The sequence below is a fragment of the Agelaius phoeniceus genome, chromosome 3 (genome assembly GCF_051311805.1).
Source record: "Agelaius phoeniceus isolate bAgePho1 chromosome 3, bAgePho1.hap1, whole genome shotgun sequence".
NCBI classification, from domain to species: domain Eukaryota; kingdom Metazoa; phylum Chordata; class Aves; order Passeriformes; family Icteridae; genus Agelaius; species Agelaius phoeniceus.
This window is the reverse complement of record NC_135267.1, coordinates 23,995,330-24,009,003: the sequence shown is the minus strand read 5'-3', so window position 1 is coordinate 24,009,003 and position 13,674 is coordinate 23,995,330. Positions and strand designations below refer to the sequence as shown.

Below are 13,674 nucleotides of genomic sequence, written 5' to 3'. Positions count from 1 at the left end.
GAAACTATTTCTTCCCCAGATTTGAAAATGCAGGTATGGAGCATAACATTGCATTTCATTGTCTATCTTTAAAAGATTAATCCTTTGCAAGTCAGTGTCTTGAAGAATGATTAACCAAAGAAGGCAGGATTTTCTCATATTTAACTTCTAAACCACTACAGCAACACAACCAAGCCCCTCATGCAGAACACTGTTGCTGACTTTTTCCCTTCTCATAATTTCAGCTCTCTTTCAGGGCCCCTTGCTACTCACTTCCTTCCTCCCCAGTCACTACCCACAGGCTACCTGCCTCTAACATCATAACTATCAGCTGGGCAAGGTCCTGGGTAGCCCAAGAAGCACATATGTGCTTGCTGGTGAGCTGGGGAGTCAAAGAGGGTAACAGCAGACTGCAAAACATATCAAGTAGAGAAGCCACTTCATGTCTCTTCATTCAGTCTCCAGTTCCTGGGACACACTTAGGAACCTCCATGATTTTGACTTCTTTCAAAATGGGTTTAAAGAGTAACTGATCAGATTCATGTGACTACAGGCTTCATTTCCTTAAAATAACAAGGCTGAATAAGAGTAATTTTTTTCTAAAATTTTCTAATCCCTGGTCTTCTAACTATTCTCTGAATGGTCAAGAGCCTTCTAATAGCTATAATTCTCTGCTACCCTCTTCTAATTATATGCTGGTTTTGTATACAAATTTAAATTTGTACTGTATTGATTTTCTGTCATTTGGTACAATTGTATTCCAAATTACTCAATTTTTACTCCAGAAAGGTGTTGAGAAGTGATTGGTGATCTGTTAATTCAATCAGGCAAAGATCTAATGAAGTTTGAAGTTTGCATACTGTAATACCAATGCTCTTCAGCATTCTTTTCTATCTTCCATACTGTTGTGCTCCAACTACCATTTACACTCTATAATGCCTATTCTCTGTTTTCTCCAGCCTATGTTTTTAGAGAAAAAGTTTCAGAGTGCCTGCCTCCATGAGCCTACTACACCAGGCTCTACCCTTGAATATGGCCCATAATGCTGTTAGAGGAAAATGCATCAACAATTTATATGACAGGAATGAGTTCCAGGATGACATTCTTCATCTTCTATGTCCATAAAAAGTGCCTTTCTCTCTTATGAAAGAAATTGAGTATTTCATTTTTCCAAGATCCTTTCTACCCAGCAGTGCAAACACTGATAAGGAAAATCCAGTCCACCCTCCACTTTTAGTGCCAATGGAATGAAATACAAACCTACCCAGGAGCCATGCATAAAGCCTTCGGTTGAGTGACATATCCCTGCGCAGCACTACGTGAAGGGCTGCTGACAAAATTCTGATCATGTCTGGACGTGTAGCCTGAAGAAGTTAGAAACACATTTAAGTTTAATTATGAAAAGTAATGCTTTTTTCTATGTTAGCAGCTTAATGTTCATTAAAACACAGCTAGTTTCATGTTTTGACATTTCTGAATTCCTCATAGTACAAGAAAACACAATCTTGCTCTTAGAAAACCAAAATATGATTATTGTTTGGAGCAGATACTATATAATAACACACACCCTTTAAAAACAGTAAAAATAACAGATTTTACTAACAGCTCCTTTTTATTACAAGACATTTCATATTACTATGAGGCAAAAGCTTTGGAAGAAAATTCTTAAAATCCAGTTTAAAAAAAATTAACGTACTTTTTCAGTTTCTTACTACTTTAAATGCTCATGTAATTCTTAATATTGCAAAAATGTTGTATTGATAATTTCAGCATTTCAGTACCTAAATAGACACACTCCAAATACTCCTATAGTAACTGATAAATGTGAATTAAGTCCTTCCACAAGCAAGATCATAGCTCTTTCTTACATACAAGTGCAGGTTTTTCCTAATTTCTAACAAGATGAGAATCAGTCTTACATAAGTTTTCCTCTAGGAGTTACATAATTCATGGATCATTTAAAAACAGGACATAACTAACAATAAATGCAGTCCAAAAAAAATTATCTAGTAGTTGTAAGGTCTATCTCCCACTAAAGCTAGAGCTAACCACTCACCCAAAACCAAAAACCATTTTCAATTCTCTAGTGCTCTGAATCTGTTGTGCTAAGAGGATTAACTTTTGCTTATTTTGAACACTGGGAATTGGAAACTTAGAAATTAATAAGTAATTTGCTTTCTCATCAAACTGGAGCAAATTAAAAGTTTCTGCATAGACTAAACATAATTCGTGCTTACATGCACAGAAGTTAACTTTAACTTCAAAGTTAACACATCAAGTTAAAAAGCAGAAGAGCAGAGATCATGACATGAAAATAGCCAAACCTATCAGAGAAACTCCTACATGTGACTCTTGCTGTAGCTTGGAGAAAATCATTAACAAAAACCAACCAAATACTGCTACTGACTTAAGGAAGTGAAGTACATTTAGGAATTTGTCAATTCATCTCTCATGTTAATAACCTACCTGGCTCATGTGGAAAGGAAAACAAAAAAGGATAAGGTCCAATGTGCTCCTCTGTACTAAAACACTGGTATCTTGCACTGAAGTGCTTACTGCTTCCACCTGAAGTAATGGCAGACCCCCCCAGAATGGTTATTTATTATTTTAAGGAGGTAGATATAAGACAGCACTCAAAAATAAGAACAGTTATTTACAAACAATGATAAGTACTAAATCAAGTTATTTTAAATTTTGAGTAATGAAACAAGACAAAACAGGAAAATTAAAAGATTCACCACTGAGGAAATATAAAATCAACAGATCCCCTAAATTATACAAACAGCTGTTGCTTCTGGTATACTACCAATGAATATCTTAAGTTTAAAAGACAAAATTATTCTCTATCTTTAAGAAAAAAAAGGAACCAAAAATTGCAACAAAACGCAACCACTTCTAGCTGAAGCCTGTAATAAATGGAAAGTTTTACACAAAACCTAAGCAGTTCTGATACATTAATTCAGCTTTGAAACACTCCTACCATGCACCAAAACATCAGTTTAACTGGAGCTATAATAAACATGCATTTTTTCTCTTCAAAGGCCAGGTTCAAAGAGAGAGAACACATTTAAATCCCCCCCACAAAACACATTACATAATAAGTAAGTAACTTCAGTGTTGTTACTTACTTATTATAAGTTCATTGTTCCATTACAACATTACCATTAATTCAATGTCACTGCCAATTATGTAGAGTTGATCCTCCATGGAAAGCTTCCTGTTCAGATGGGAGAGGACATAAGTGATGCCAGGCAAGCGCACGGCAGGGCTGGTGAGGAGGCTCCCCCAGAGAGCACTGTAGAATGCTGACTGATCCACAGCTGAAGCAACTTTCTCCAGCAGTGTGTTTGTCCTGCAGCAAAACCAAGTCAGCTGCATCAGGGCTTATATCACAGCTCTTGCTCCTGCCCCCATTTTTAAGAAGTATTAAAATTAATTGTTACAGGAAGGTCAAAACTTCCTTTTGAGAGTCCAAGAGAGGCCCAGTTATACACTGAACCTTATAATGCAGCCTGAACAGAGCAATCCAGCGAGCAAGCCTGTGGACCAATCTGGCTTGCAAAATGCTTTTGGCTTGCCCACAGCTTCTCTTTATATATTCCTTATGTACTCCTTATGTTCAAAGAGCCAAATAACTCCTTCATTTGCAGCTTAAAGCCAAGTGTTGCGACAGACAGAGGTTTCAGACAGACACCAGGAAAGCATAGCTGCTGAAGAAAAGAATCAAAGCAGATGGCTTTTGCCCTCTCATTCCTTGCACTGAGTCCATCTGGTAATAGCAAGGCATAAAAATACCCTAATTCTTTGAGCACAAGCAATCCCTTCCCCTGCTCTCATTTCCTCCAACTCATGTGGCAACACCTCTCTACCCTCTGGCAGGCCCCAGGAGGCAAGCTGGATAGACCTTGTTCCCTGCTGTAGTGATGCCAGCTACACTGTGTGTGTGTGTGTCTGCCTACACAGAAATAGAAAAAGACGGTGTTGAAGTGCTCTTGACGTACAAGTTGTGAAAATTCAAGTTTCTGAAGTTGGAAACATCAAGATGTGAACAATTCCAAGAATTCCAAGTGATGGAGTGTAACTTCATCCTTTAATATGTTAAGATGCTACCTCAGCAGCCCAGATGCTTCAGCTATGTATTTCAACCCATATCAAGAGTCATAGAATTGTTGAAGTTGGAAAAGATCTTCAGGATCATTGAGTCCAACCCAACACTGCAAAATCCACCATTAAACCATGTCCCAAAGTGCCACATCTACATGGCTTTTAAATAACTCCAGGCATGGTGACTCCACTACTTCCCCAGGCAGCCTGTTGTGATGCTTGACAAACTTTTAAGTGAGGCAATTTTTCCAAACATCCAACCTAAACCTCTCCTGGAACAACCTAAAGCCCTTTTCTCTTGTTCTTTTTCTTGCTACCTGGGAGAAGAGACTGGCATATAACACTAACCTGCTTAATGCCAATTCCCTTTCCATAACTACTAGCAGGAACAACTAACAGTTCATTTGTCCTAATTAATGCTAAGAACCTCCTACCATACCATTCTGTTGCAATACAACAGCATCAAATTAAAAAGCAAGCACTTTGAAAACAATAAAATCCACATACAAGTACGTAGTGAAAAGTTACAGTAAACACCCCCAGATGAAGCATATCACCTTATTAACATAAGTATCCTTACCTTTCATAATACTCTGATCCCTCCTCTAACCCAGGCAGAATCCCAGTTAACAGTCCTTGCAGTCCTGGTTTCAATGTTTTCCCCAAAGGGAGGTAATAAATCTCATACAGACTCAATAATGTTGGCTTGACAGACATAGCAGCATTGGCAAGGAGTGGAAATAGTCCAGAACTGTGAAAAATAAATTTTACCTTTTTTAAAGAAGCTTCTCATATGACAATTTTATTTCTCTCTAAAGACTGCTATAGGCATATCCAGTATAGTTATTATAAGCATCAGATTTTTATCTTAGAATTGTGCTTAGGCATAGACAACCACACAATATGACTGACTTTGGATGGACAGGTTGGTACCCCAAGGCTTGTGAGTTTTATTACTATTGTGAGAACAAGCACTGAAGGCCTATAGATTAATGTCTTTCACCAATAAAATAAATATGATAAACCAGAAGCATCTCTGCGTAACAAAATGTTAATTTTGCCCACACTGAACCACATCACAATGAAAATTGTATTTAAAAATACATTTTCTTTGCACTTATTAAGAAAAAAAAACAAGACTGGATAACAACAATTTGAGGAAATTCATAGCAATAATTTTCTGAAAGAAAAACCATGGTGTTTTATTTCAGCAAGTAGCCTTGAGGTAACTGTTAAGTAGCATCAAAGTATATATCTACTTTGGAAATTTGGAAACTCAGTCTGAAAGCAGATTCTAAAACTAACAATAAACCCTATTTGCATTTCTGTTCATAACACAGCCTGTAAGGGCCTGAAAAAACTGGAAGTATGTTCTGAATTTACTTGAATGTAAGTTCATGAAAGTTATAAATGTGATCTCCTAAGAAGAAGTTACATAGATATTAAAATAATACTTGCTACTGCTACTAAATATCTTATATTATTACAAACTGTACCAATAATCAAATGCCTGTGAACACAACTTCAATTTTCAAAGTCATTAAAGACTCAGGTTAGAAGACCCTGACATATGAAGAAGAAAATCAAAGAACAGTAAAATGGATAATTTTAAGGAAAGGGTCTTAAAATTTATACCTACAAATCTACTATTAAAAGAAATACCTATGTATACAGGATATTGTCCATAACATAGGAAAAAACTCTACAAAACTTGTTCCAAAATACAAAACTTTTGGTAAAAATGTTTTTTGCCTTTATCTGACTAGCAGAAATTGTCCTTAACCATTGTCAGTTGGCTTCTTTTTTCTACAGAAAATGTCTTTTTGTTCAATAAGCAACACACTAACCCACAGTCATTCTTTGTAAGGCTATTACTCACACTTCAAGATCTGATGTTCAGACACTGGCATTCTGCTTTCATGACAAATACTGGAATCTTTGATAATGCCTTAATGTGAATGTCTGTCTTTGCCCTAGCAGCAGTAACAATAGCTTTTAGTTAGATTGTACAAAGTAGCATTTTCCATTACCCTAGAACTTACTGTTAATGAGATCTTGCAGCTACTGAATCACTGTACAAGCACAAAATATGAGCTATGAGTTCACAGTGTCTTTTAAAGCATGTGGAAACAGAGAACTGAAACACTGTCATCCTCAATGTGATTATATATAAACATCATGACCATGCAAGACAGAAGAGCTGATGCTAAGGCATGCAATTTCTTTCCAAGCATTAATGCACAGTTTTTCTTCCAAAACAGAATTCCATTTTATCCTGCTATTTCTCAAACCAATGAAATTTTAATCTCTAGGGACAGGTAAAGATTAAGAAACGTGTGACAGTGTGCACACATCCCTCTATTCATTTTATAACAAATAAATTAATGTCTTGCCCACCCTACCCAACCCAAAATGTACACCTCATCATGGAGGTCTAGGAATCAGTATATGCTGACTAAACTTAACTTTTCAAGGTTATCCTTCCTTTTCATTATCATCAGTTCCAGAGACCGAGAAAAAGTTTGTACTCGCCCTCCATGCTAACAAAACAAAACCTTTCTGTTCTGTTAATTTGATAATACAGGTTTTTGCAAAAAACTATATTCAGATTCTTTTCCAACAACACTTAAAATACTAAAATGTAATGTTAATACAATGAGGTGCTGACTTTTCAATTACTATACATATGGTACATAGAGGCAGAACACTTCATTTCAATGAAAAAATAACAAATTCCAGGTTTTCTTGCACTAAATCAGTTCCCAACAAAAATTTAGGTGATCTGTTTCTCTTCTGCTATACAATATTGAGAAGAAAAATATTAGACAAGCACCAATAACATGAGGGAAAGAAATTGCTTCTGATTGATTCTTGCTATATAATAAAGTAATACTGCAAATATAAAATGCAGGAAAACAAAAGGATCTTGATTACACATTTGGAATGGAGTTGTTTAAAATACTGTACCTGTAGAGGAACAGATCTTTGGCCAGGCGCTTGGGTCCAATGATTTTAAAGATGATCTCATATGTTTCAAGTGCCTTGCGATGAACCCCTCCCGGCAGAGCTGGATGCAGGCATTGTGCCAAGCGCTTGCCAATCGTCAGCTTTTTGGGTACTACCTGGTACTTGGCGTTGTTCTGTAGCACCTGGTAAACCAGCACAAAAAGAGAAAAACAGCACAAAAGATGTTCAACATCAAATGCACATTTTATAAAGGAGTTCTTGGATGTGTTTCATAAGTCTCCACACAAACCTAGGTTACAAGAAAAAAAGCCAAGGCCATTAAAATTTACCATGGAGCTTTTTCTTTGCCATGCTTTTCACTTATACACTCATTACAGGTAGTATCACCAAGGCAACTTTGCTTGTAATGGGCTTCTTGCCTACAGCTTGTCCATTTGTCATTTACTCATCCATTTGAGGACAAAAATTGCTATTTCCATTTCATAAAATCCATTATCACTAGCTCAAAGAGGACTAATAAACTGTGGGTCATGAGCCTGGGATATCTTTAAAGAGTGTGATCACATACAAAACTTTACTACTGTCTGAAACTATGCAATCACTTCAGGACTGGAGAACAAAGTTGCTTTTACATATTTTGATTTTTTTTTCTCTATATCATAGCCTTCACATTGCATGAATATGCAGCAAGAACTGCTACAATCAAAAAAAAAAGAAAGAAACGAGATTTTATGCAAAATAATGATCCAACTTCCAACTATAGTGTCATTTTCCTGAGTGAGGCTGCCTAGAAACACATACAACTGACTACAACAAGATTTTTATGAATATCATGATCTGTATGCATTTGTGAAGTGCTATTAAAGATTAAAATGATATTGTCCATTAAAATTAACTGTTAAAATGAATCAGAACAATAGCATTCTCTGGTCCATGAATGATATGAGCCTCATTTTAAAACTTATGCTTCATAAAACTACTGCTGACATCTATATCAGTTACTATTTTTCACATTATTTCTGTACCATTGAACAATATTAGAAATAAATATTACTAATAAAAGAGATGTTGCATTTATTTCCACTAGAAATGTAAATAACTTCTTCCTTTAGTTCCAATTACAAAGGGTTCAACCCTAGAAAGAAAAGTGTTTGATTTGTTTGCTCCTTGCACACACCCAACATTTGGCTCAGAGCACTGAAATATTTGCAGGAGATGGCTGGAACCTCACATTTCTGTACTGTTACACCAGAACCTTTTGCAATTCCTGAGTCTTTTTAAGAGCACTTGTCAAGCATACCTTGTTTAGCTTCCCAAGGGCTGATATTAAATCTGCCCATTCACTGGAATATTCAAAGTTCTTCAGTGCTTTGTCAACAGCAGCTACATAGTTCCTGTACTTGGAATCAGTCAGTAGCTCCAGCTCCTCCGTGTTCATCCTCCCACGGTGTCCCCGCTAGAGACCAGCTTGCAATTCATGTACAGACATTACCTAGTCAAAAGTTAAAAGGAAAAAGCCCTGAAATGATTGTTAAAATATGTATAAGCAGCACTACATTTTCCTCAAAGACATTAAAAAAATTTGAAATCAGGTTACAACAAATTATAAACAAAAGCTAACACATTGTAAACAAATATTAACAAATATTTAACACATATTCAACATCAAGTCCTACTAAAAAACCCAAACAAATAAGAATCTCAAGCCAAACAAAAAATCCCTAGAAAAATAATGCATTTTCTCTCCCAAAAAGCACTGTTTGTTCTAAACAATGCAACAAAGTGATTTTTCATTTTCTTTTTTACTTTCTCTGGGTCCATCACCAGAAATGCCCACCTTACAACAAACCAGCTTTTCTGCAAAAGGAAGACACCAATCTTTCTGAATCACTTCCAAGCAGAAGACAAAACTGAAGGATACATACAATAGTTACACACTATTCAAGAGGACTTCTGTGCATCAACACTTCCTTTTACAAGACGTGCTATTCTAATCCAGCGATGCAACCCTACTTTGTTTTCATATTATTGTCATCCAGGCACAACAAAAGTACATGTTTACCAGTGTTCTGTAATCATAGGCTTTTGCAATTTGCCCAATATATTTTCATTGTGTGGTAGTCTACACCAAGTAATTAAGATATTTTAGTTCCAGAAACACCACCCTGTACTTTTATAGGTCATAGACTACTTTTTTTTTAATAGCAGAGGTTCATTAACCTTTAAAAGAAAAGAGTTTTTAAGGCTATGTTTACCCCAAGCAAATACAACTCAGCGAGAAATGCTATTGCAGCACATCTGTGAAAAAGGCAGATTTGGTGCCCCTTTTCATGGAGGTGTTATTGCAGGAAACTTTTTGAGATCTCTTTTGTACTTGGCTTTAGAAGAGACTTCACACTCAGCAGATGCTGTTCTCTTCTGTCTTGATTAAAGGGAAATGGGAAAAAATCGTGTGCAGCAGTGCAGGCTGAAGCATGACTGAAAAACCAAACAAACCATGGAACATGTATAAAGAAGTAGTATTCATCAGACTGTCTTCTGAGTATGGTAAGGCAAGTTGCAAGAACAGAGAAAAACTAGAAAGTGGCAGACAAAATTAAAAGAGCTGGATGGAAGGAGTGAATAAAAAGGCAAAAAAATTATAAGGTTTCTATACTCTTGATTCTGATGGCAGAGTAATAATGACAAACTGTCTCCAAGACAAAACAGAAATGCAAACCATTATTTAAAAAACACATTGAGTGTCAAATTGATAGATCTCACAATTTCTCACTGGCATAAAGCACTTAGATACCGCTTTTAATTAAAAAAAAAAAAAAAACCAAGCCCTTTTAACATGGTTTCATGTTATAATAACCACTTCTGAATAAATCCCAAAAAAGATCAGGTTTGTTCTGGAAAACCTGTAAAATGCCAACAGATTTTTCAGAGAGACAGCTGCACAACCACCAAAGCCTGATCTCCAAAAGTGAAATAAAGTATTAACACTGAAAAAAGAAGAAAGAACCAACATATAAAAGCAGTACAATTCAAATTTTTACATGCACAGTGGATGGGGAAAGAACTTGACACAGTAAATAATTCTTTTAGAGTGAAGAATGCATCAGAATCCTTTTTATCCAGCTAAAGCATAAATGCAACCTCTCATGGCTGAGTGGGGGACAAGGCTCTGTCTTCCTCAAGTGCTTCAAAGACCTGAGAGCTGAGAGTGGCCTGATAAAGGATTATCAAAGGTTAAACAAACCAGGTAGAGCACAGGGATAAACAGGTAGCTTCCTTTCAGACTTAAAAACCAATCAGAACAATCCATTAATTTTGAAAACAACATACATTAACATCTTGATCTGAATAACCGTACTTTTAGACAAGTCTTCTGCACACTGGCTGTGCAAATACAATCATTATGAAGTTTTGTATTGAAAAGAAAAAACACACTCTGTTTTCTTAGTACTCTACAGTTATGGTCTCATTTTTTTGTCTCAAAAATGTTGGTTTTTTTTCCAAAAGAATTTATGCAAAGAATTTCTTGCATACTTTTTCCCACAAAGGAACTTCAGTTTTAGACAAATCATAAGTAGCCATAATAAGTGAGGCACCCAGAGAGGATACTACGTAAATGTTATGTATTATTTTTTATAAACCTTGGACTTTTTCTATTCTACAACCATTAAAATTACAGGAATGTCAATTGTTATGTATTCTCATCCATAAAAATAAACTTGTTTACTATGGTTTTCTTTTTGTTTAGTCTGAAGATATTCCACAATGTAGTTTTTAATCTTTTCATGTTTCCATAATGTATTCTTATCAATACTTTCCTGTTCTCTTCATTTATAATAAAAATGTAGAATTAAAAACATTTGATTTTACAGCTGGTATTTCAATACAATGTAAAGCTTGGTAGTGTCTATTTCCTTCTAAGTATCACAATCTTATTCTTCCATGGTTTCCTACTTTGAAAAAATGGGTTAAATAATAAAATTTGATAGATAAAAATTGAAAAATAGCATTTTCTGCTACATCATCACACAGCCTACAGAACAAAGCATTTATCTAGTCATTACACAACCACCATTTGGCATGAGGGCCAACTTTCCTTGCAATGTTCTTTATTTGTTTCTCTTTTTAAACAAAGATATTAAGAGCACCATCCTTTGGGGCTTGTTTTTCCCTTTTTGTATACCAGAAGAGATGGGCCAAACTTCTCAGATTGAAGGTTTAGCCATTCTCATGAGTCTGGCATAGGCAATCACTGACCTGTTAGATGGCCATGACTTTTTAAATGAATGTCAAAAAGTAAATATGCTTCCTGTCCCAGCAGAAAGTTTATTACCAATGAGGAAGAAACTAAGATGTACTATACACTTTCAAATAATTTTATATAATTATATTTAAATCATGAGTGATTGCAGAAGTAGGTCCTGACACTTACTACCTTCTACTTCACCTTCTAGCAGGAATTAAAATATGGATACCACACGACTCTGGGTACACCTGGATGTCTGTGGAGTCTTGGCACATGACTCTGAATAGGAGTCCGAGGCTGTGGCTCTTTAGCTGAGGGTTGTGCATAGTGTATTCCCAGAGCAGCTTTCACCAGTGAGGTGGTATTGGTTTTCCTCCAACTCATGTTAAAACAATACTGCTTCAGCTGTGTTTCCACAGCAAGTGCTCATTCTTCATAGCTGTTGTACCTAAGTGCCTCCTGTCTCACCTCAACACAAACTATTCACCTGTTTAAGGGCTCTAAATGTTTTTCACTGAAGCCAAAGGAATGTGGAGAGAACAGCAGCATCACCAAATCAATTCCACAAATGCAGCTTTTATCTGGATTCTGTTCTGATTCAATCACAAGATTATAAGACTTGATTCATAAGCTCTTCCTTATCTATTTTACCCCAAAATTCCTCTTCAGGTTTGATTTGCTCCTATTCCACTCCTGTATTTTTCAAGCATCAGATAATTGCTCTATTTGTATGTTTCATACCAATCTGCAATACTGAAATACTGGTACAGGTCCAGTGGCTGATTGTGGAGTACAAATCTGCATACATCAAGTCACTTCAAAAAATCTCAAGATTTTTTCCAAGTACTGTAAGAATCTGAGCTCACAAGCTTGCTCCTTTGAATTCCTCAGGGTTTCTGCTTTGCAATGCAATATTCCAAGGCATTTTTTACATTGTGTACCATTTCAAAGGCAGCTATGGGACATACAGTAAAAGAACTGGTAGACAATTAAAAAGCGGATGACAAAAAATTCTGATTTCACTGTAGTGGTATTGCTTTTTAAGCCATGTATGGTGCCCACATATTAAGCCAGCAATTGCAGAAAAACATTTGTATTTAAATAGACTCAATACAAACACAGATTTGAATACAAAGAAAACAGAAGCCTTGTCATTTGGTAATTTATTATGCTTTGCTTCCCCTCAGAAGCATTTAACAAACATGAATAGCAAAATAAGTCTTGCAAATCCCACACCAGACTCTTCAGATAAAATTCATATACAGAAAACACATACATTCTTCTATAACCACAGATAAAAATTTTCCAATTACAGCTAATCATCTGTTTCTAGATTGACTTTCCACAGAGTCCTCTTCTTCAGAATTTTTCAAACAGGAATCTCTGATGTCTTCTGAAGAGTAAGAACCGTTTTGAACTTGTTATTTTGTTGAACTTGTTGAACCGTAAGAACCATTTGAACTTGTTATTTTGGCCAACTGCTATTCAGTAGAATAACAAATGAAGAATCTCTCCCATACTACACAAACAAACAAAACAAAAGAACCCCACCTAGCAGTATTATTAACTAGCCATTATGTCATTAGTATCCTTCAACAGTCTACACTTAGTAAGATTTAATATTGTGATTAATAACTTCTCAGTACACTTTTCTACCTAGTCATATTCACAAGTGGACATAGCACATTATATTCTTCCAGTGAAAAAACAGCTCTGTTTTAGGTGTTCAAATTTTTTTCACAACAAAATTTAATTAAATCAAATCTATATAATAATCTGCATTACACACACTGGCAACTTCTAAATCAACACAAGATGTTTTCCTGGGAGTTGTATCAAAAAATAATTAAATGCGAGAAAATCTAAGGCTTGTACTACAGAGGTTGGCTTAGGTACCCAACTGGATGTGTACCCTCCTTACTTATAAAGCTACAAAACAAGTTTATTTATTATTACAGAAAAAAAAATCAAACTGTCAGTAAAAAGAAAATAAGTACATTTTTCCTTCTTTTCCATGTTCTTCACAGAAAAGAGACTGGAATAAACCTATCATTGAGCACAGACTGATGCAAGTACTTCAGGTATGTAATGTAAGATGTTCTTTCTGCTATTCCTGTCATATGGTCTTCCAAAGGTGGCTTACACTAGATAGGAGTTCATAAAGAGGAACAAACTCTTCTAAGGATTTGGCTGCTCTAGTTACTACTTAATAAAACAAATTTATAGTTATAAACAAACCTTAAATGAATATGCTTTAGAGCACAATTTTTCTGAAATTAAAAAAAAATATCAAATCTATGTCTGTTTATCAGAGGGGAGAAGCAAGTGACCAAAGACTTCTAACTCTCACGGACAAATATATATCTCTTCCAATTGCC

At 35.6% G+C, this 13,674-nt stretch overlaps 1 protein-coding gene across 1 annotated transcript in view; it reads right to left on the bottom strand.

Moving 5' to 3' along the window:
• The window catches only part of DOP1A (DOP1 leucine zipper like protein A), a 62,275-nt gene that overhangs the window by 41,707 nt on the left and 6,894 nt on the right, over positions 1 to 13,674 (bottom strand). Inside the window, exons 2-7 of the mRNA XM_077174876.1 lie at positions 8,351 to 8,542; positions 7,051 to 7,232; positions 4,664 to 4,834; positions 3,142 to 3,331; positions 2,446 to 2,544; positions 1,244 to 1,343 (exon numbers count right to left, since the gene is read on the bottom strand). Coding sequence (XP_077030991.1) covers positions 1,244 to 1,343; positions 2,446 to 2,544; positions 3,142 to 3,331; positions 4,664 to 4,834; positions 7,051 to 7,232; positions 8,351 to 8,488 — 880 coding nt within the window. The 5' untranslated portion in view covers positions 8,489 to 8,542. The remainder of the gene's footprint in view (positions 1 to 1,243; positions 1,344 to 2,445; positions 2,545 to 3,141; positions 3,332 to 4,663; positions 4,835 to 7,050; positions 7,233 to 8,350; positions 8,543 to 13,674) is intronic.